This window comes from Triplophysa dalaica, chromosome 2, assembly GCF_015846415.1.
Source record: "Triplophysa dalaica isolate WHDGS20190420 chromosome 2, ASM1584641v1, whole genome shotgun sequence".
Lineage (NCBI taxonomy): Eukaryota > Metazoa > Chordata > Actinopteri > Cypriniformes > Nemacheilidae > Triplophysa > Triplophysa dalaica.
The window spans coordinates 3,812,656-3,836,852 of NC_079543.1; the positions used below are offsets into that span (position 1 = coordinate 3,812,656).

At 37.4% G+C, this 24,197-nt stretch overlaps 2 protein-coding genes across 2 annotated transcripts in view; one reads left to right on the top strand and one right to left on the bottom strand.

Moving 5' to 3' along the window:
• Positions 1 to 296: 296 nt before the first annotated feature.
• LOC130407574 (somatostatin receptor type 5) lies at positions 297 to 5,153 on the bottom strand. The gene is made up of 3 exons (XM_056730595.1): positions 5,060 to 5,153; positions 2,563 to 3,682; positions 297 to 854 (listed from the first exon to the last, which is right to left on the bottom strand). Exons 2-3 carry the CDS (start codon positions 3,673 to 3,675, stop codon positions 771 to 773), a joined length of 1,197 nt encoding a protein of 398 aa, XP_056586573.1. The 5' UTR covers positions 3,676 to 3,682; positions 5,060 to 5,153; the 3' UTR covers positions 297 to 770.
• A 4,985-nt stretch (positions 5,154 to 10,138) lies between these two features.
• pkd1a (polycystic kidney disease 1a) overlaps positions 10,139 to 24,197 on the top strand; it is a 57,100-nt gene continuing 43,041 nt past the window's right edge. The window contains exons 1-5 of the mRNA XM_056770638.1: positions 10,139 to 10,198; positions 11,851 to 12,402; positions 22,825 to 22,896; positions 23,068 to 23,136; positions 23,644 to 23,727. Of these exons, the coding sequence (XP_056626616.1) occupies positions 12,134 to 12,402; positions 22,825 to 22,896; positions 23,068 to 23,136; positions 23,644 to 23,727 (494 nt within the window). The 5' untranslated portion in view covers positions 10,139 to 10,198; positions 11,851 to 12,133. The remainder of the gene's footprint in view (positions 10,199 to 11,850; positions 12,403 to 22,824; positions 22,897 to 23,067; positions 23,137 to 23,643; positions 23,728 to 24,197) is intronic.

Consider the following 24,197-nt stretch of genomic DNA (forward strand, 5'->3'; position numbering starts at 1 on the left):
TATTGAAAACGGAAATAGCATTTAAGTATTCAGTATTTGTACATTTGTGATTTGTAAAATGTAAATGGTAGAATATGTTGTTGCTCTCTTTTATAATTTGTCATAAATTAATAGACATAAAAAATGTGTAACAGTATAATTGTCTTAGTTTCTACAATCCTAATTAAAATAAAACAAAGATTAATTTTTAATTAAATTGAAATAAAATACATATAATTGAAGACATATACATGTATAGTTTATTTATATTTGTATGTATTTATTTATGTGAAAATATAAATTGTATGATCCTAAAATTCAAATCTCTAGAGATAACTCAATATTATTACTATTCAGGACAAACTGTCCAAAAATAATTTCTAAAAATTATTATTGTTTATTTTTTTAAGCTGAAATATGATGTTCACACCTGTGTGTGAGTTGTGACAGCAAATAAATCTTTAAATCCCCTTGTGCCTATAATGCTCTCACTAAAGTTCCTTCTTTCCTCAGTTTTCCCTTCTTTTTCCTTTTATGTCTCCTACAGCAGAATTTCCTGGCATTGTTCAGATGGGCTCTCACGGCCTCGCAGGGTCACAGGTCATGAGTGGGATTAGGCGTGGTAACTGAGGGCACCGGGTGGATGCTGAGCTGGAGGGTGGGGTCACTGGCACATTCAGAGGCGTGTCTTGAGGCTGTGGCCACGCCTTCCACAGAAAGCAAATGATGACAAAAAAGAATAGAGAAGGAAATGAAATAAGAGGGAAAGGGCAGACAGAGAGAGAGTGAGCTTAAAGAGTGGACTGGCCAATGATCTGTGGTTTTGCGGTCTGTGGCTTCTCAGATGAGCTCATGCAAGGCTCTAACTGCAATCCCTGCAGAAACACAAAACAGGTCAGACAGTGGCACCTCTGTGCTTGTTTCATTTGTACAGAGTACAAAATGTACTTTGATTTGTATTGTGTTACAAAAGAAAATCTGACATTTACTAAACGGCGAGAGTCTTCGTCATTCAAACTTAATGATTCAATCAAATGAATAATGTGTTAATAAAAATGTAAATGTGTGTGGGTTAGCAGATGATATTACCAGTAGCTGTGTCTAAAAACCACTCGATTGGAAAACATTGAAATGATATGACGTAGGCTACCAAAACTGACAAAATATGAAACTCATAAATCCTAAATCATTATATAAAAAGCAGAATTTTTTCTTCCTTTTGGGTTTACACAGAATAAAAATCTATTTTACGGGTTTGGAGAAACATGAGGTTGAGCAAATAATAACACAATATTCATTTCTAGGCGTTATACCAAAAATAGAAGCAACATAGACGAACACGCACACAACCCTTCCTTCTCCACACCTATGTTTTTCACACATTCTTTCTCACATCTTTATCTTTTTTCTAACGTTATGTTTCTAATTTTGTTCTCACTGTTACTCTGACAAAACTGAAAAAGACAGATTCCACTGAAATGGTGCTGGTCCGTGATCACAATGTTTATATGATCCATATAAACAAATAATTTTAATTGTATAGCAATTCAGTCAAGTTTTGTGTCACAGTCTCTGTCGGATGTGGGAAAGCATGCAAGTGACCTCGGTTTCAGGATGGAAGGCGCCTGGATCTGAGGGGGGCCCTAGAATTACAACCACATTTCACTTCAAAAACAACAGTCCTGCTCTGCACATTATCGTACACGCATTATATACACACACTATATACGGTTTATAAAATTGTCAATACTTAATTATATTGACATACCAATACAATGATCTAAAATTACTTGTATGTCGATATAAGATTTTGGTGGTAACTATTGCCCAACCTTTCTCTCTCGCTCACCCAGACACAGATGCTCATATATGGGGACATTGGGAATGTTTATTGGGAACATATGAGTGGTTTTCTCCCTGAGGGCACTTAAGAGGTTCTGAATGATGGACAGGAAGACACACACACACACTCGCAGTCTATTTTGTTCTCAAGTAAATCAGTTGCAGTTAGAGTCTCTCTGGGGAGTAAGAACGGATTAGCATGTTGCCAGCTGTAACCAATGTGAAATTCTCGAAATGTTTGTAACCTACAGAGAATTAACTAGATACAGAAGTGAATGGCCAAAGAATAACTAATGTAAACTTTATTGTTTGTTCTTTCTTTCTTTTGTGTACTACCTGCACTGTAAAACCAAATGCTCAGAATAATTAAACAGATTAAGTAATGTTAACTTTAATTTAACAGTAATCAAAATTTGAAAGTGCTGCTGCTTAAATCAAGAACTTTTCTTTCTTCTGCAGTACACAAATGAAGATATTTTAAAGGATGTTGGTAACCGAAAAACAGTTGTACCAATTGACTCGCATTGGTTTTGTGTCCATATAGAAGTGAATGGGTACCGCCATTTCGATGTTTTGTTATCTTACCAACATTCTTCAGAATATATTTTGTGTCTGCAGAAGAAAGAAACCTGAAGCACTGAAAAAAATAAACCCTTAGCACATTTATGAAACACATTCAAAAGCAAAGGCATATGAGTCCCTGGATGATACAAGATCTGTTTTGTGTGTGGATATACCTACATGTCTATTAAGGTCATTGTCCCGCGGCGTAAGGAATGTGGTGTCGTGGGTCGTGGTTTTCTCCGTCCGCGGTAGACTGGGTTCCCCATCCTCCACGCCATTCGCCTTCCGGACGCACAGGACCTTACGGAAACTCTGCTTGAAGTTGTCGGACAAAAACCCGTAGAGAAGCGGGTTGGCGCAGCTGTTGGCGTACGAAAGGAGGACGGCGAAAAAATACACCCCCGCCATCACGCTGTTCTCTGGAAGGATGAAGACCAGGTTCACGATGTTGATGATGTAGAACGGCAGCCAGCAGAGAACAAACACCACCACGATCACCACCACCATGCGCGTCACCTTACGTTCCGAACGCCTGCGCTTCGTAAATCCCGCCCGAGCGCCGGATGACTTCACCTTGACTACAATGAGGAGGTAACACATGCAGATGACCAGAAGGGGGCCGAAGAACCCTATGGTGGCAGTGTACAGGATGAAGGCGGTGGACCAGACATTGCTCGGCTCCGGCCAAATCAGGTTGCATGAGTTATATTTGTCTTGGACGTCGGAGTATATGACCACAGGAAGAACGACAACGAACGAAAACGCCCACACCGCGGCGCTGACGGCTTTAGCCACTCGCGGCCTGCGCCACCTAGTGGAGCGAATAGGATGTACAACCGCTAAATAACGATCGATGCTCATGACCGTCAAGCAGAAGATGCTTGTAAACTGGTTAAGCGAGTCTGCCGTCATGACAGCCCGACACAGAAAGGAGCCGAACGGCCAGTAGGAAAGTATGTTTTGTGTCGTAAGGAACGGCAGACCCAAAATATAGAGTTCATCAGCGACGGCCAAGTTCAAAATATAGATGTTAGTTACTGTTTTCATTTTAGCATAACGTAAAACCACATAAATCGCTAATGTGTTGCCGGTCAGTCCAACGATAAACACGGTTAATGATATGATGGCGGTCATCATGGTGCTGCTTCCTTGAAATGGGATGCTTTGATTTGATACATTGGTACTGTAATTTCCGATTGATGCAGACATTTCTGAAAATCCAAATCCAGTGGAGGAGTTGTAATCCCCTGGGATGGGCCCCGTCCACCCGGATCGGTTGAGTGACTCCATTCTGGCTCTAAAACAGAGATAATAAAGGTAAAAATCTAGTGTTGAGGTGGGAAAGGGACGATTGGTTCGTAGGAAAGCAAACACAGACAAGATATAAAGAGACAGTATAATTCTGCATCTTTGACCGTATTAGTCCTCAGTGGAGGTAGACATATTTCTTGTGTTCACTGAATGTCCTTAAATGTGTTTTACAGTGACAGATCAAAGAGGCTGAATCTGTACCGGATCAGAAGAAGATCACACCTCCGCCATACACAGCAGAGCCAAACAGTAAACCTGTCCGAGCAACATGAAAAGACATAATTCATACGTGCATCTCTCTTGCTTAGCAGAAATCTGCTTTCTATCTCTCTGAATTGCACAACACAAACTTTCCTCACCATTGTAGGACCCTTAAAAACACAAACATGTCCATACGGAAACTGTATTGATACCGATTGCGCTTTCATAGCCCAGTAGGGAGAGAAGTTGTCTTGCATTTAAAGCATCTGCATTTTCTCTTATGTGTTTCTTAAGGTTATAAAGATACAATACTTTAATTCATGCAATAAGACAACGATAAAATATAGCACAATTTAGATAATGTGGTCTTGGGAGATTTTAATGAGATATGTTTGAGCCTTTTGAGACTTTTGAACAGTAGAAAACATTGAGACCATTGAGGTCTTTTCTAGATACTTTACTGATGGTTTCCATTTCGTCTTTATTTTAACTCTTGATACTCTTTCAACTTAAAAAATAAACCTTGAACATCCGAAGAACCTTTCTGTTTCACAAAAGGTTCTTTAGATCATAAAAATAAATGAAATGGTTATTTAAGTAAATTGATCTTTTGGAAACAAAAAAGGGTTTCTATATGGCAATACTGAGAAAAACATTTTACACAATTTTAACGTGTTATGTCGTGTGAGTGATGAAAAACATGTGATATCATTCGTTCATTTTTTGTTAACTTCACCTCTTGAGACTGTTGTTCAACTATGATGCTTTTAAGGTCGTAAATTTGCACCTGTATCAAATAATCCCAGATCCAATCCCATTTTAAGAGACTTTATTTACAGTTAAATACACTTCGCAAACCGCATTGAAACAAACAATGTAAAGCCTATTCTGTCGTTGTTGTTCAACTTTAAAATACTGTCAAAACAGGGCGTATGAAAAGTATGACCGCGTAATCCCATTGAACTAAATGTCATAAAACAATGTCCCCGTTAAACGCCCTGAATGACAAAACATCAACCATAAAGCAACACATTAATGTCCTCGTTCGCTACCTGAATGTATGAAAATTGCGCAACCCTTGACAGACATGGTCATTAAAATGATTAACTGTCTGTGGACATTTTATAAAACCATGCAACATTATCTATTAAATTACACCAACCTCTTTACGCGCGCGCTCGCACTCTACATGGCACCAGTGTTTAGCATCGCGACAGGTGATGGCATCTGCTCACTGCTCCAGTCTGATACCCGCGATACACATCCTCGTTAAACCGAGAGAGAGAGAGAGAGAGAGAGAGTGAGAGAGTGAGAGAGATTAGGCAGTCAAGCCTTGCCCATACAGGAAAAGTGTTCCTCCCCCACAACACCAATTTTTCTTTAAACTAAACATATCATCCAGGTCATATATAACCATAACACGATAAACATAATATAACGAAAGAATATCAAAGTCTGTAAGAGTCTAAATCGGACGTTCGTAATTGTAAGGGTGGTGGTCTGGTAAGTTTAAAAACAGTTTGACATTGACATTTTCCAACTTTTTGTGCTCAGACAAAATACATATTTTGCTAACCAAAGCATTATCTACACATCTTTTAATTTCCAAATATTTATGGAAAATTAAGCCTGAAACTATAAGTCTAAGACTATAAGCATAAAAGATCATAGCAATTCTGTTCACAACTTTATGAGACATTTGTCATTTTAAAAATCATTGACGTACGTTATAAAGTAAAAACCGTGAATACGCAGCAAAAGTGTTTTAGAGGCATGCACTTCGGTACGTCACCAAAACGCACAACGTCATCGTGCTCCAGTCGGTTTTGAGAGCACCTGTCCGCAAGCAGGGGCAAAAGCAGGGTGTAATTTTGCCTTCAAAATTAATTGTTTTTATTATAATTAACATATTCGTTAAATAATAATTTAATTTCGTTACAGCATCTCTTTTGACCTATAAGAATCATTACAATGTGTGATAGAGCTTAATGTACAACACAACGCAATTGTCTACTCAATATTACCACAAGGAGCGTTATAGGGGCATTTATAAATGTGGTCTGTCTTACATTTCAGTAGCCTTAGTGTTAAGAATCTCAGACGTCTCGCCATATCCACCTGACATATTCACTTAAAGTGGTTTGACTACGTTAAATAAATCAGTTCTCAGTGGGAGGCAGAATTCCTGTACCCATCTCACCTTTGCCTGCTTGGATAATCATGATTATGTGACAAATAAAAGGGCTCTTGCTGTGAAAAATTAAACTCACGGCTTTCGAGAATTTAAGATGAATTTAGGCTTTTTTGATATCACCGAAATAGCTACTACATATGTCTTTTGAGATGTGTTAACCTATATGTAATGCCCCAAAACTCTGAAGCAAATCGGGTGCCTTTTAAACCCAACTCCAAATAGCCTTTCAGAATGATTCATGTTTAAGATGTATCTGATTAGTATTTTCAAATTTTCTCTAGTTTGTGTTTACATTTTCTCTTGTTGAAAACAACTCAATTATTGAGACATTTTCAAGAATTACTTCGGTCGGCATCACCACAACTTGAACGGCCGAGCGCACCCTCTTCTGGCCGAAATACAAACGACACACTCCCATTTAATCTGAAAACAGCTTTTCTACGTTTCCAAGACGATTACATATTTATTGTCATTAGTGTAAAACCTTCAACACGCTGCGTGGTTCGCAATGACATTACGCTTTGAAGAGAATAGACATTGTCAATGATGAACGATCAATGTTTCGAGCCTTTATGGCGCAGTGAATCACGTTGCGTTAAACAGCGACCTTTGCGAGGAAAATGATATTGTCTACAGAGTGTGACAGAAGAGGCAGGTGGTATCTTCCGCTAGATTAGTGTCTGTCTCTCTTTATGTCTCTGGCAGTGTAATGTAGTTAAATTACAAGCGTGGAAATTTCACCAGCTGCACACAGGAAAAAAATGACAGGCTCACCAGTGGCTAGAAAACAAGGCTTTAATATAAAATAATAAACTACATTATATAATTATTTACACAGTTCTTCTTTAAACACGTTTAAGTCTTAAGTGGCTTGTTTCCTTCTAATTTTGATCTTATCACTTTTTTTATTGAAACCATTATGTTAAATGTTTTACAAATTCGTATATAAAGTTTTAGCCCATTTATATACATTACATGCACTTTAGTCCTCATAAAACCATCCAATAATAACAATGCGTAATACCCATGGTCAATAGCAGATGCTCAACGTTAATATGATGTCATTCATTTGACATGCAGGCTGTGGGAGTCACAGTTGTCATGTATTATTTCAACCATGTGTGCATTATGCTTGGTTACGGTTACTATGGTGATTTATTTACACAATACGACCAGAGTTGTAGAGGTTAACATGTTATGACAGAGAGAGTGGGATTGTGATGGGCTTCATCCATCGGTCATGATGTGCTGTCTGCATTTATAATTAAATTTCAATTCGGTTGAATTCAATTTTATTTGCACAGTGCTTTATACGACACACGCTGTTCTGAAGCAGTCACAAAAAGAATAGGCCCTCACAAATGCAGCGGACAAAAGTGATATTTAACTACATAAGGAAGAAACCTTGAGACAAACCGACACAAGCCCTGCACGGAGTATAACTCTTTAACTTTTTAATTAAATGATTTGTTCGTTCAATACCTGTTCTATAACACAATATATATTTCGAGAAATATCTCATTTACATTTGCATTTAGTCATTCAGCAGACGCTTATCCAAAGCAACTTACAAGTTGAGTAAACAATGGAAGCAATTGGGTCAAACGTAAGGACAACAAAAAGAGCAATACAAACATGTCTTACAAAGCCTACTACAGCGTACAGAGCCAAGTTTAGTTTATCAAGCTTAAATAAGCATGCATATATATATTATTATTATTTATTTTTTTAAGATATTGTAGAAAAGATATAGAAATCCGAAATGATCAGTCAAGTGTAGACGGAAGAGATGTGTTTTCATGTCTCAGTGGTTTTGTGTACATACAATTGAACACAATGGGGTCGCATGTTGTTTGGTTAACAATGATCTTCAAAATATCTTCTTTTGTGGAAAAAAATAATTCATACGGTTTGGAGTGACATGAGGCAGAGTAATTATTTTTGGGGGGGACATAGCTTTAATTATCAATTTGATAGAACATGCTTGCAATGCATCACACATCCTATCGTTGTGAGAACCTCGACTTATCAACACCTGCCTCATTATCCACCTTACATGCATGTAAATTGTGCTATCCTGAGAATAGTGATGATGGGTTATTAGAGATGAGTAGCAGCTCTGATGTGATTGGTGCTGATTCTTAATCAGAGTCATGTTTGCATGCGCACACATGCAGATGATCCATTCCACTGTACCGGACGTATTCCTTATAATCATAACACATTTAGTCAAGCTCAGCTGAACAAAACAAACTTACAATTTTACAGGTATTTTTCACATTATACTTAAAGTGTGGGCAGATCACTAGATTTTAGGCACAGTCTTCTTAAATAAGTAAATCATAAAAAAACAGGCACGTGTTAATATTAAAACACATTTAAGTATATGCTTTCTGTCGAAATGGAGACGGACAGAGCATACAGACGCTAAATAAATGAATCAATACAAGAATAAAAGGTTAATTTAATAAACAGCATGGGTGGGTGAGGAGACAGATAATTGAATGGAAACATCATGTGTTCCATCGATAAAATCCACCTTCAGATTTCATGTTGGCCATCTGTAATCAAATCTGAGCAAAACCTTTGGACCTCTATCATACTGTATGTGACCTTTACGTTATATTTACGTTTGGGAAACGTTTGCTATACATTCATGTCATACAGTTTGTGGTTCTTCAAAGGTATGTTGCAGTGTTGTTATAGCTCATGTTGGGTTATAGATTTGAGCAAACATCTAAATGATAGAATTTTAACAGTTAAGTTTAACAACAAAGTTTACTATCACCCTAGTAACCGCATGGCGATGCCATTGCAACCAACCACAGCATCGTGCAAGGGCAAATATCACTCAACACTTTCTACATAAAAATTTAATTTTACATATTTACCTAATAACTTTTGGGTGAAAATGTAATGGATTCCAAAAATACATTACTGATGTCTGGGTCATTCTGGCCCATGCTTGAATTTAATTATTTTTATTCCTGACCGAAAGCTGTCAATTACCATGAGTCCTCACCTCTTCTGTAATCTCTCTCCTTATAACGATCCGGTTTCTGCCCATGACGTTTGTCTCTCGGGAGCCTATCAGGCGTCACCAAAGGGACATTCCAGTTCTGGTCGCTCCGTGACTGCAGGGGTCGCTGCTGTCACATCTCTTCACCTGATTACGTGCTGACGCCCACACCTGTGTCTCACTTTATTACTCTGTTTGTTCCAGGACGTTGTGTTCAGTCTTGAGCCATTTATTCCTGTGATCAAAGCATTCGCAAGTTTTCGTTTTAGACCCTTGTGTCTATCTTTTGTTGCACTGTTTTTGGAAGCACGGTTTTGATATTGTTTTGTATTTTTTGTTACCTTCCAGTAAAGATAACTCAAGTCTCCTGTTATCTCTCACAGTTAGTACACCAGAGACCCGGGTTCGAAACTTACCACACACAACCCGTGTATCACATCGCATGTTTGCCGTTTCCCTTTGTCAAACGTGTCTGTTCTGAGCATCTGTGCTTGAAGTGTTCTCTCTCTTTCTCTTCTGTTCTTTTCTCTTGAGGCAGAAACATGGATATCTGTGATGTTTTAATGACATCCTGTCGGCACGACTCACTCACCGCTGGTTTGGAGGGATGCACAATTATTAAATAATCGTCTCACCGCAATTATTTGACGTCATTGCAATTATTTCTTATTACCGCAATTATTGTGAATCCTTTGAAAACAAGGATGATCTGCCATCATTTGAGTTGTATTAGCTTTGCTTTATTTGTTGATTTGTTTTGTCACAGACTTGCTGCATCTACACAGCAAGACCCTCATGTCTAGTCGTCTCTGTTAAAGTCCCGATGGAATAAAAAAAGACTTTTTTGTTATGAAATATTGCTGCGTTTAAAGTAACAAGCTTATCAATGTGGGTCATTTTATTTCTCAAATTCATGGTTCAAATCAATGCAACAGCTGTTTTTACACATCCAATCAATTTGCAGGGAAAAACACAAGCCACGCCCACTAATTCTCCCTTGAAATTCCCTTCCACAGGCAAATGTGTCAGAATACGGAAGCAAAAACGATCGCAACTTCCGGATCACGGGGACTTAAGGTCACTCTACAGTAAGTAGTATTAGTTATTTACAAAATGTTAAAATTTCTAAAGTATATATTTTCTTAATTGAATAAATTTAGTGTCATTATTCGTTATATTGTCAAAGCCTTAAAACAGACAGCGAATCGCCACAAATCGCAATTTTTTCATAGACAACTATGCGTCATCCAAAATTCATAATCGTGACAGACTTACAGGTTTGACAGGTCTCTGACTGAAACGCATTGCATCGTTTGGTACAAAATCTTGGCAAAAAGTTATCCGGCTGGTATGTTCTTCTTTCTCGGGGACTAACTTTAAAATCAAACCTAATTCTGTAGACCCTAATTTACAGTAAAGTCAATGCTTTTAAACAACCTGTAGGTCGTTCAATCTATACATTTCTTAGTATCTGTATTCCCTGAATCAACCTCCTGACTTTTGCATCACAAACACAATTTCCACCAACTGAGCCACAGTATACCTGCTACTAACTTCATTCGTATCTTAAAGCTAAAAAATCAAACTTGACAAGTATTTCATCAGAAAAATCATCAGAAATGTTTAAAAGGACATACTTGTGGAAACGCAGAGCTCCCCCTGGAGTTTAAAAACACAATTTACCACTTCATGCCATGAATTATTCATACACATACCATCAGAGTTCATTGTTGTTCTAGTAAGAGTGAAACAAAACAATGCATTAATTGATTTGAGATTTCGAGAGATGTCCTTAGGCAAAGGCAATCATTTATTCATATTATCGGAGTGCAGCTACTTAATGGTTATTATTACTGTTATGAAGTAGGCCTACTGCACATTAACGAACTGCTGTTCGGAAGTTAAGGGTCACACCCCTGATAGCAAACATACATCTGGGAGACGTCTATGTGATGTCTGCGTTTACATCTGAAGAATTGTTTTATTGTTTGCTCATCTGCAATAAGTCTCTGAGATGTTTCCTATCAGATATCATATAGACATAAAAAAGATGTCTGGAAGATGTTTGTCAATCAATATGTATGTAAACTGCGTTTATCGGATGTTTCTACACCGCAGATGTTTTCCAGATCTCCAAATCTTTAGCAGACATCATACAGATATACCTGTGCTGTAAGCAGGATATCCTTTTTTAAACTTGTTTAAACACAAACTGTTTTGTATTATATAAATAATTAAATGAGGCGGCACCTTTTTAAACTGCATTACTAATATTAAACATGTACACATATGCTTTCCGATCAAAAGGTTTTTAAGGAATTACCTTGTCAGTGACATGACTGTAAACTTTTGTATAATGGTGTAAATTGACATGCATTATATTAAAGCTAGTCACTGAGCAGACACTTTTTCCAAAGCATTTCATAAATGTTGAACACCACAAGCAATCTGACAACCTAGAGCTATAATATAAGCATTTCCACACTGCAATGTGAACACAATACTATTGCAAATGCTAAAGTTAACGAAAGAAGCTTGTTTTTAATAAATATTTTTTACGTAGGCCTATGTAAACATTTTTTTATTTATTTAATTAAAGCCACTGAGAAACAATTGTAATACAGCCTACTGTATATTGAAACCAAAATAAATACATATACACATTTTAAAGACGAAATTTTGATTCAACGCTTTTCTTATAGTATAATAAAACATCTGTGTTGCATGTAATCTCATCCAGTGGTGAACATCGGCACTGCAGGATGGGAGAAAAAGAGGAAGTTCTTGAGGAACTTTTGGACTTGAGAGTTTTTTTCCTCATCTGGAGAAGAAGTGAATCCAGTTCCGTTAGCGGAGGAACAGAGGGGGGACGTCATCGAACCTGGGGCAAAACGCGACAACCGAGTTTTTCTGCTCTCTGCGTCGTCTCTCTTATGGAAAAGCTGGAAAAAGAGTGAACTTTCCTCCCCCGCGTCCCGAGGAAAACTTCACCAACAGAAGGGGCGATGAGATGCGAGTGAGCTATGCCTTGTGGAAATGGACAGACTGTATTTAAGCGAAAACATGGCGTCTGTCTGCCAAACTTTGGATTATTTTCAAGTATGCTTTGTGCGCTCTGCTGCCTCTCGGCGCTCTCGGGCGTCGCGGCGGACGGGCGAGAGTGCAGCCCGTGTCCGGGTAACTGCACGTGCGCGGCGGTGGGACCGCAAAACTTGTGCGTGGTTAATTGTTCCAACATCGGACTGGATCAGGCCCCAGCGGCGTCCGATCTACCGAGCGACACACACACACTGTAAGTTACCAATGCATTAAACACCCGAAAACACCCGGATGTTACGATCCGGGTGTTTGTTGTGATCTGTTTGATGCATGCATGGTTTAAACGGATTGGGGAAGGTTCTTGTGAAGTCTATAATGAAACTCTACCGTTACATGGGCTACTCCATCTGCCTGTGAGATGAGCAGACTGTCCCATCTAGAATAGACCAATGTGAAGTATCAAGTTGAAAAAAGTCGATCTGTTTTGGCTGCTCAAAATAGTCATTTTATAGCTTCTTTATATAATCATTATTTTTGCGTATTTTTTTTATGTTTCCGAAGACAAAACCGATACGAATACCATTATGAACCACAGTTTATTCATTTATTTACTGTTGCCTTTTCACCACAAAAACATTACAAAAGAAAAGTCCTTTACGTAGTTTGTTTTGGGCCTTATTCCAGTAGGACTTAATGCTTTTGTATTGGTTCACATATGCCAGAACTTAACACATTACTAGTAGAAACCAACAGAGACCCTTCAAACCAACGTTTTTCCTACAACAAGTTTACTTCTGTGATGGTTTGTATTGATTTTCTCATCAGGGGTAACATTGTAACGTTGTAACGTTACAATGTATGTGGGTAGAAGTGCGACGTCAATATCATGAGGGAATATTATTTCCTGTTTTAGTAAGTGGTGATCTTATGATATGAACAATAAACATAGGCTACAAATAAACTTGATAAGGACTTAAAGGTCCAGACAGCACATACTATGTTTTTTCTGTGCGCAAAAACGCGCGTGTAGAGTCGCGTCGCGTCGCCCTTCAGCATCCTCGCGCTTAGAACACTGTGTTCTCTGTTGCTCTCGAGCTCAGGCGAGCGCGAGCCTGTTTTTCCTTCATGTGCGCGATCTCTACTGCACGAGTCTGAGAAATTAAATTCTTTGCGCAGATTTTGACTGTGCATTAAAGGAGTCCTTATGCAAAACGTTTTGTTTTTCTATTGTGCTTTTATAATATTCATACATATTATATATATATATATATATATATATATATATATATATATATATATGTATAATATGTATGAATATATATATATATTATATTTGTAGTATATCTAAGTAATTGGGTTATTATTTCCTTTAGTAACATTTCTCTTTATTTTCTTTCCATTTAACTGCGAAAAAGGATTGCATGCTTTTCTTTCAAACTCTTTCAAAAGTTTTATCTCTCTAAAAGTAAAGAAACTCAGACTTTAATATCAACACATTTTGTTACTTTACTATCTGTCTCCAAATAGTTCTCTCTTCTCAATGGACTAAAAGCTCTACAAGTGTGTGAACTTTACTAAGACATTTAACCACTTGCAATGTTTGAAGGGGTTCCCACAGTTCTGAAAAAATATCAGGAATTTTTTAACCTTAATAAAATAATGAAAATATTATGGAAATGTCTTTATTGTTATTGTATATTTTCAGTTTCTCTCTAAAATATAACAAAAAAAGCATTTAAATTAAATTATGGCTTTGTAGAAAGACAGACAGATAGTTTGATACTTGACAATGACTTCATTCAGTGTTAGTCTGTTGGCAGAGCTTATTGTGGTAAAATTGAAATTGACATTTCTGTCTCGGTCATTTGATCTTCTCCCAGCACTTCTGGCTCTTTGTAATGGTTATGGCAGAGGGACTAGGAGCCCATCGCTTACTCTGTGATGGAATCAGACTGGTGTCAGACTGATGGATTCTGCCCTTACTGCTCTATAGTGTACTTCAATGATTTATGCTGGTCTAATGTACTTTAATAATTGATACTGGTCTATTATACAAACTGGTCTATAGTGTACTTTAAAATTATATACTGGTCTTTAGTGTATTTTACCTCAACTTTATTTTTATAGGGTTTTTTTATTTTCATTGTTACAAAACAGCTGTACATGAAACATTCTGAGTATAAGCAAAACATTTATAGTTAAACAAGTAAAAACATAAAACGGTGAAAACACACCCACATACAAAACACGGACTCACATCTCCACACACACAAAATACACACGTACACTACTCACACAGATGTACACAGACACACACGGACGTGCACACAGGCACAGTGGTTATCACAGAGAAGCACACATTTAAGATAAAGGAGAGAGAAACACAGGTCAAATATTACTATAAGACTATAAATTCCTATATGTAATGATAAATAAGTTAAGTAAAACTTAAAAATTCTACTTTAATAATATATACTGGGGTTTATTGTACTTCATTGACTTATACTAGTCTATACTAGTGTACTTTAAAACCTATACTCGTCTACATTGTACTTTAATAATCCCTACTGGTTTGTAGTGTACTTTTTATCATATATGCTTTTCTATATTGTACTTCATTAATTTATACTTGTCTAGTGTACTTAAATGATCTGTACTGGTGTATTATACTTTAATAATCTGGACATATGAATAGTGTACCTTAATGGTGGTATATACTGTAGGGTACTTCATTCATTTATACTTGTCTAGAGTGTACCTCAATGATCTATACTGGCGTATATTTTACTTTATTGATTTATACTCATCTATAATACACTGCAATGATTTACAATGGTCTATAGTGTACATCAATTATCTATACTGGTTTATAAGTTTTTTCAATGATCTTTACTGGTCTATAGTCTACTCATGGTACACTATAATAGTCACAGTACTTTAATGATCTATGGTCTATGCTGGGTTTTAGGGATATTTTAAATTTGCGCAGTGCAGATTTATGTTTTATGTTCATACTGTGTCTTGAAAATAAAAATAAAAACCGTTTGTACTGGTCTTTAGTCTATACTTAAGTGGTCTATCCTGGTCTGTAGAGAACTTTAATACTGTTTTGGTTTTGGTATTCACTACTCTATTCTGGATTGTTGTGGTTTAAACATGCACGAGGAGGTCTTCAGTGATCTTCATATGCAATGGCCAAGAAGTCATGAGTGTGTCTGTATGAAAGACTTTTCCGCGCTGGGATAAAACTCGCTGACCATATGCGCTGTGAGGTTTATTTTGTTGCCGTGACAACTTTCGATTATGACATCACCCTTAAACAGAAACGGCGAAAGTCAGTCAAAAGAGACAGAGATAGCTATATTTGACACACATAATGTGTCAAACCAGTTTACATCTATATTTCTTAGGAAAATTTGAGACATGCTTGCCTGTAATAAACCATCAAGGCATTGCTAAGCTGATGGGGGTGGTTGCCAGGGTGTTGCTATGTAACGCTAAGGGGTTCTGTTGTGTTTTAAAGCATTTTTGTTTTCAAAATGTCATACAGCGGTCCGGGTGGTTGCTTTGTTATTCTGGGGTGTTCTGCTGGTTAATAGCTTATTTTAGTTTTGACCAGTAACTTCTGGAATGTTTCAGCCAGAGTTATGTGAGCCAATCGTAGCATGACTGTAGTTAATTTAAGAAGACTGCTTCATCATTAACTCGTATGAGCCGTTTGGTTATAACTGTGCAGGTTTTTGTTTACTGTCCCTCCTTCTCTTTTACTTCTGTATTTATCTATCGGTTCCCTCCCACGCATGGAAATATAACTACAAACTCTCTCTCTCTCACACACAGAGGTTTATTTGACTCTCAGCTCACATCTTTTCCTCGAGCACTGAGTGTTTGGCAGTAAAGCTAAAATGAAGTGATGCAGAGCAGAGAAACATTGAGTGACTTACAGTAGCTACTGCACATGGAGAAATGGAAGAAGATAACGTTCTTTAAAGCCTCTGTGATAACTGCACGTGCGCATTGTCACTTTAAAATGTATTTTTTATATGTATAAAAAGCTCACTGAATCCTGTAACATGAAAATTGAGTTTTTTTGGCTTTAGCTAAAAGTTTGTGAGGACGTTATGCTGGCGTCACACTGACTCTAATCAGTGTGAAATTAACAAAAACATTCCAGCATTGAGCTGATATATAGCGTTCAGTCATGTGGCATTTACGTTCCTTTCTGCAGATGTAAACATTCTAATACGAGTGCTTTCACGTATATAAACACTCATTCTTTCTCTATTAATCTAGTTTTCTTCATCTCAAACTCATTTTCTGCTTCCACTTCTACTCGCTGGTCTTTGAGCGTCTCTTTTCTGAGCGTGTCTCTTTCTCGCTCTCTTTCTGTCTGCTTCCAGACAGCTGGTCTTCTCCTACTGCGAGTATTTAAAGGGGTCGAAAGAGAGCAGATAACATGTTACATAAGTGAGCGCTTTATAAATACAATTCATGGTAAAATATTTTTGCCTACCGTGTTTAGACAGCTCTGAAGTAAGTGATATAGATGCTGTTTGGACAATAGAGATTCAGTGTTGAAGTTTGAGACTGATTTAAAACATGTTCCATATTGAGCCGCCCAGAATCTTGGGAATGCACATTTTACAGTTGTGTAAGTAAGGGCTGTTCAAATATTAATCGCGATTAATGGCATCCAGAATTTAAGTTTGCATTTTCATCATATATGTCTGTGCACTGTGCATATTGATTTTGTATTTATAAACAGATTCATGACATGTACACATACATGTATATATTCAAATCATTTAAATAATTTATAAACATGTTTTTTTATATTTTATTTTTCTTTAATTTATACATGTATGTGTTTATAAATACAAATATATGCGCAGTGCACAGACACGTATTATGTAAACGCAACATTTTGTTCTAGATATGATTAATCGTGATTAATCGTTAAAGTTTTTATAATTTTCAGCGGTGATTCTCATTACTATGATACATATTTTAAATCTGCAAAATAAATGCAAGACTGTTATTTCAATAACATCTTTTCAACAAATTCCTGAAATTGAACAATGCTCATATTTGTAATGGATTGGAAATGATTTGTGATTTAATGTCGATGTCAAGGTGAAATATGACTTGCTTGTGTATGATTTCGGCAGAAAGACTGTGTTGTGTTATGATGTGTCGAGTTCACTGATTCAAAGTCGTTTGGCTTTAGAAGTAATGCCTCAGTCAGCAAATGAGTCCGAATCAGGGAGTCAAAAAATCAGTCCACATATGATTTTTCATCCATATTGAGGAGCTCTGACTTTAAAGCATGAACTGTATTTGACAACTGCGTGCCAACCTTTTTCCAAATTGTTCAATATGATTAAAGTGGATGCATTGACAACAATGATGTCATTTTTTTGTAATTTTATAGATGCATTAAGTGTAAACCAGGCTTTACATGGGAGCTGCCTATGTAGGCGGTACTCTTGGTTTTGGGCCGTAGCCTCTCTCTCCTTCTCACATTTTTACCCAGCAATCGGAAAGTACCCTGTTAATCATTCTCCAGGGACTGACTTACAGGAGGAGAGGGGCCCAGAATGAGGCACCCTGCCTGGGTTGGACACATCCAGAAAAACACAGCTGAGAAATAAACCCAGAGCCGAGCGGCTCACAGTGGGCAATTGTTCGCCAAAATGCCCCAAGGTTCTGCGCTACTCTCTGGTACTCATCAGAGTACACACTTACGCTTACGATTGTGTTGAGTGCGCTCGCTCAGACTCGATATTTACACAAACACGCATACATTTGGTTCTTATACATGCATTTAAATAAACGAGAACACGTTCCCATACACGCATGCGCCCCTCCTCCTAAACTTTCAAATATAAACAAAACGGAGCACACTGTAAAGTTCCTTTTCTCTGTTTTTCCTCTGCCCCTTTCTCTTTTTCCGACACTGCCACAACAGACAGACTGCTGTTTAGTGGGTTAGCGTGTAACCGTGGTTACAGCCAATTGTGGCTTGGCTGTGTTACTGTAACAATTTAAGTTCTCTTTTTCTGCGTTTATGATGATCGAGTGTTGTCATCTTTGTCGCAATCATCTTCCTCCATATTATCCCATTCTGCATGGAATCGTATTGAACGGTCAAATTGCCATTGCACATACTTCTGTATTCCTCGAAAAAAAAAAATATATATGAGATCATACCAAATGAACGTCTGTTATTTTAAACAAACAAAAAGAAAACATTCCTTGTGATCTTTCAAATGTTAATAGCTTTCTTAAAGGAGAGATTTGTTTATACTTTTACACAAATGTTATATAAGTCTTAGGGGTCCACATAATAGGTCTGTGAACTTTCAGCTCAAATTACATCACAGATCGTTTATTATGCCATGCTCTAAATGGTCAGTTTTGCATGTGAGGAGAAACCCGCTGTTTTGGTCTGCGTCTCTGTAAGTGCAAATGAGCTGCTAGTCTCCATCCCCTTTTCAGCAGAAACGCAGCCAGGGCTGTGAGCCTGTGCTTCCAGCGACAAAACAAGAAAGAAGGGTCGCATAAAGCAAATGAGGAACGCTGTGTCTCGTCTTTAAACATCAAACACGTTGGCCCGGTTTCACAGACAAGTCCCAGACTAAAATGAATGTGTGACCTTAACTGAATATAACTTGCCCAGAAATATCATTAAATATATCAGCGCCATTATTTTGTCTCAAGATGCACACCAGTAATGTATTCTTCTAAGGCTTTTTTATAAAATGACATAAATATCTTAATTCAACAAGTCCTGGCTTAAACTAAGCCGTGTCAAAGTACACATGACAAATCAGTCGTGTATTTACAAACCATACGCACTGCTATCTATAAGTGAAAGTACCCAAGAATGAAGGGTGCACATAAAGCGAATGAGAAATACTGTGTTGAACACCAAACACGTTGTATTCTAATTTCTATAAGAAGACTATCCCGTCGCGTGTATACAAGCTATTGCTTTCTATGAGTGAACGGACAAATGTTTCACAGTGACATTTTAACTACTTTTAAGTTGCCACAGGTCCCTGAGGTCTTACTTAGAAAATACCAGTACTTATAATGTCTTTATCTACAGCTTTGCCTCGTTCAGTCATGAGAATTTCCATGGAAAACGAAATCAATGCATTACTCTCTGTTTTCTGTGAGGCTTGGAACAGTCTTCTGTTCTGGTCTGTGCAGCCAACAACAGAACAGTTAGCATGCTTACTTTTGCCATGGTGTCGGAACTAATTCACCTGTGTCGCTTGAGAAAACTAAAATGATACCAGCGCCATGGGTGGACAAGTTCTTACTACGTCAGAAGGGGAGCGAAATCTGATAGTCTCGTTTTCTCACAGACGTAAACAAATTTGCTGGGTTGTCATTTTTCACGTTTTCTGAGTTGGTAGATGCACCAGACATGATCATAGCACTGAAACATAAAAAAGGTAGATTTTCATGAAATGACCCCTTTGAAATAAATCTGAACAAATACGCATTACTTTTAGAATGCCTAACAGCGCTCCCTATAATACAACTGTGAAAACGTCAAAACTCATTAACAGGCGAGCATTGTGTTTTCAAACGATGGAAAATGTTGTGAGGAAAGACTTCATTTGCATAAAAATCTTTTTTGTAGTCCTATTTTTGTAAAAGCTCCTAAGTCTATCACAGGAATAACTTCAATCGCAAAAAAGTGACAACCTCTTCTTTCACATTCCCTCTTAAATCCAATCTTTCTCCAGGCTTGAATAGATATCAAATGAGCCAGCCGTGGAATGAAACTCTCTGTGTGGCAGTGACATATCTGGGATTTCTTGCCATCGCTCTCTCTGTTTCACTTTCTTTTTTTCTCTCAGAAGTGGCACCAGACGGCCCTTCGGCCCTTATAAGGTGAAATCAACGCGCCTGGTAGAGTTAAACAGAACCATATGTCGCCCTACGGCTTCCTCGCGCAGCTCCGTCGAAAAGCTCGGGCTCTGGCGCGGAGCTACGCACGGGAGCCTAACTTCTGTTAATATAAACCAAAGAGGTCACATTATATGTTCATGCCGCACACTGGAGCTTTATGTTAGAGAGAAACTAGAGCTGCGTTCTCAGGGAGAGGTGTGTGCCGGCCCAGCCAAAACATGTCCAGCGTAACCCGGCCTCAACTGGTTTATTTCTCTATGAAGGTGTTTTTTTTGAAGAACAGCATAAACCATCAACAAAACTAGATGTATTCATGCACTTTTTCTTGCATTTTCATATGTACAAATATAATTCTTCCTTTTATCCGCATACCAGCTGTCACTCGGGGTGCTTTGTGATCTCATCATTTAGGGTCTTTTCTATGACATCATTGGAACCCTTGCTTTGGAAGCATGATGTCATTGATGTTCCTGTGACTCATGGGATTGTGGGCAGAAAGCCTTTAAACAGAAAGGAACATTCTTTTCTCATCGCCTCAAAACGTAGTAAGCTGTCTTCTCAAGAAACATCATATCTGTCAGTTAGAATATATAAACACATATTTATAAATGGAAGAACACAAAAAATGACTGTGGCAGTATCAAGGCTATGGCAATAACATTGTACTTCGATATGGTGATCAAGCAGTACTGTGATATATACAGTAATGTATTTAAATACGATGTTCCCAAGTACAGCAAAGATTATTATACTTGCATGTAAAATGACCATAAACAAAACTTTTGCAGCACTTTTGCTTATGCTTGCTTCAATACGTGTGTTTTTTGTCACAGTAAGCTTCTCTCAGAGAAAACGCAGAAACACAATCGATTCTTGTTTTCCACTATGTGTCTATGCTGTATCGTCTGCTTTCTTTTTAACCGCAGAACACAGAAGATGTTTTGAAGAACGTTGGTAACCAAACAACATGGGCTTCCGTGGTATGGACGGAAAACCACAGAGACATTTCTCAAAATATCTTCTTTTGTGTTCCACAGAGGAAAGAGTTATAGGTTTAGGGTAAATAATAAATTATGACAGAATTTTCATTTTTGGATGAACTGTCCCTTTAAAAGCACAGTAGCAAAAACAAGCAGTTTCTTTCCGATACTCAGGGAGAAGTCGAAATTTCCAGGCAGCTTTAGTCCTCTGGTAGCTGTTGGCCAACACATCAAACCTGCTTCATACATGTCTGTAACAATGTTTGCTGAGGATATTTCTCTTATTTCTAGTTGTATCACCATAAAAAACACATATAAATCTAATTGTACTAAATAAATACCGACGCAAGCCCATACTGTTGGCTGTTCCAAAGTAGCACAGTGTTCTGCTTTATACTGATAAACTGTGAATTTGTAACCATAGTTACACACACACACACTGTGTTATGTAACGTGATGATGTGTAAGTGTGACTCCTGTTGGTGAACACTTGAGGAGAAACTGATAAAATAATGACTTTAGCAGAAGCTCTACATCATGACACACAGACACACAGACACACAGTGAGTTGCGCAAGTCTCCGCCCTCTTTCTTACACAGTCTGTCTGGAATGGGCAGATGTTTTCTTTTGGGATCTTTCTCTCTCTCACACACACACACACACATACAGATATTGTGCGGTCTGTTGTGGTCGTGTCTAGGTGGGATGCTAATCCAGGTAACATTTCAGGTGTCATTGACCGCTGTGTAAATCAGGGCTGGTGAAGGAATATCAATTATTCAGATTCTATTATATTCAGATTTGAAAAGTGTGATACAAGTAAGCAAAAGTCAAGTATTTGTTTTTTCTTACGTTCTTTAGGTGTGACTTTTCATAGGCTCCAAATATCCACATCATCATAAACACTGTCTCAGCGGTAACAACATAAAGAAATATGTAGCCTAAACTTCTGCAAAGAATCAATAACTGTTAAGTAGTTTTAATTTAACTTAATACAATGAATATCCATCCAATAAAATATTTAAGTTCTTGCTATTGAATGATAAAGTTATAATATTAAAATGAATTAAATATAAAGTAAATTGTTATATTATAACCAAACACAGACCAAAAGTTAACGCATGGCTTTCAAAACTACTTGAATCTGATTGGTCGATCAATGCATACATCATTATGTCATCACCTGTAAACTGTATAATTACAGTTATAGTTGTTTTAGTCAAAAGAAAATTAACACATATGTGCTAGTGTCATGTCAATTATATTCATCTGCCATTTCTACTTGCATTCAAATTTTGTATCTTTATCGTATATTTGGTAACTAGGTATGCAATAAATTGTATAATGTACAGTTATTGCATTCCAAAATACAACTTTTCTTTTATAAATTGTTATACAAATTTAGGTGAATAAATATTAATCTCAATGTGTATTAGTGTATTAGGAAACTATACATTTTTATTTGTTGACTTTTATTTTGTGAAATAATGTGTTGCTACCGTCATGCTTTCTTTCGATGTATTTTACTTTTAAATGAATTCAAATGATTAATTTATTAATAATCTATGACTAACGTCTGCTCAATGATGGTTCTCTAAGTGAACAAATATCACATGTTAAGCCACTTTATATAAGTTTCAAATGTTTATATACATTTTAGATAATATTTTTTTCCTCTTGATATCACTCAGTATTTGTATATATTCGTGTGTTAAACGGGATGTCATGAGGTAACATCTAACTCGGCCCTCTCTGGCTTCTGTTGTAGAGATCTCTCCAGAAACCACATTCCCTCTGTGGATTCCAGTCTTTTTGATCACCTCACCTTCCTGAAGGAGCTGTAAGTGCACATCTTCATCCATGCGTCTTTTTGTTTGTACGTGTGCGTACGTCTGGAATGCGTGGTCTGGTGTGTGTGTCTGTTTGTAATAGGTGGTCTGTGATTTTCCTTCTTTATTTGTAAGGAAATCATTTTCCCTTCGTAACCTGCAGCTTTCGTTTGTTCCCACAGGTATCTTCAGAATAATCGTCTGGTCAATCTTCCTCATGGGATAGTTGGCTGTGGCCCGTTAGCTGTGCTGTAAGTGTGTATACTGTATGTGTGTGTGGGGGTGTTAGTATGGTCTAGTTCCCAGACGTTTTCAAGCTCATGTGGTGAGAATGTGTTGGTGGATTTTTTGGAGCCACAAAAACAGAGCGCGAATCTACCAAACTTGATTCTGATCTTTCGGTTCAGACCAAACAGCAAAAGCACTGGTTAAATGTTTGTAAAATCCTTGTGTGTTTAGAATAGAAAGTTTATGAACAGTAACAGACGTAGACACACAAACACACGATAAGCTCAATCAAATCGCCATTACAACCAATTAAACGTCATGGCTTCAGGCCTCGACTGCACTATTTCCTGCTTTCAACACGCACACACACACTGTCTGCTTCACCAAAATCACTCCAGAAGTTTTCCATATGCTGCTCCAAAACGCCTGAACAAGGGAACGATTATACAGGCTGAAGAAAGATGGAAAGAAAGAAAAAAGATAGAAAGAATATTCTTATTTATTATGTTTTTGTTTCTTATTTCTTGCAGAGATATAAGCAACAATCATATCACAACAATCAGATCAACCGTTGATGGAAAAATATGTGAGAGTTTATTTAACTTAACTTCAATGTGAGTATACAAACAAACACACACACACATGTATAGAATAAATATAAAAAATACACAAACAACGATTTTTACTGTAATACTGCAGATCTTGCTCTAAACGGGTCTTGAACCATCTAAATTTGAGATCTTAAAACTTAGTCTTAGTCTATATGCGAGTTTAACCAAAACATTAAAGAAACAGTTCACCCCAAAACGAAAATTCTGTCATCATTTACACCCCGTGAAGTTGTTCCAAACCTGTATACATTTATATTGAGAAGAATTTGGGAAACCAAACAGTTCTTGGGTACCACTGACTACCATAGTAGTTTTCTGTTGCTACTATTGTAGTCAATAGTGCCCCAGAACCGTTAAGATACAAACATTCTTCTTTTGTGTTCAGCAGAACAACAAAATGTACACAGGTTTGAAAGTAAATGAGTAAATGACAGTATTTTCATTTCTGGGTGAACTATCCCTGTACTATCTGT

Bases quoted from the DNA above. Each gene is read 5' to 3' on its own strand.
- LOC130407574 (XM_056730595.1), bottom strand. From the start codon at position 3,675: ATGGAGTCACTCAACCGATCCGGGTGGACGGGGCCCATCCCAGGGGAT. The intron at 855-2,562 runs GTAGGTATATCC...GTGTTTCTGCAG, and splicing joins ACAATGACCTTAATAGACAT to GGATTGCAGTTAGAGCCTTG.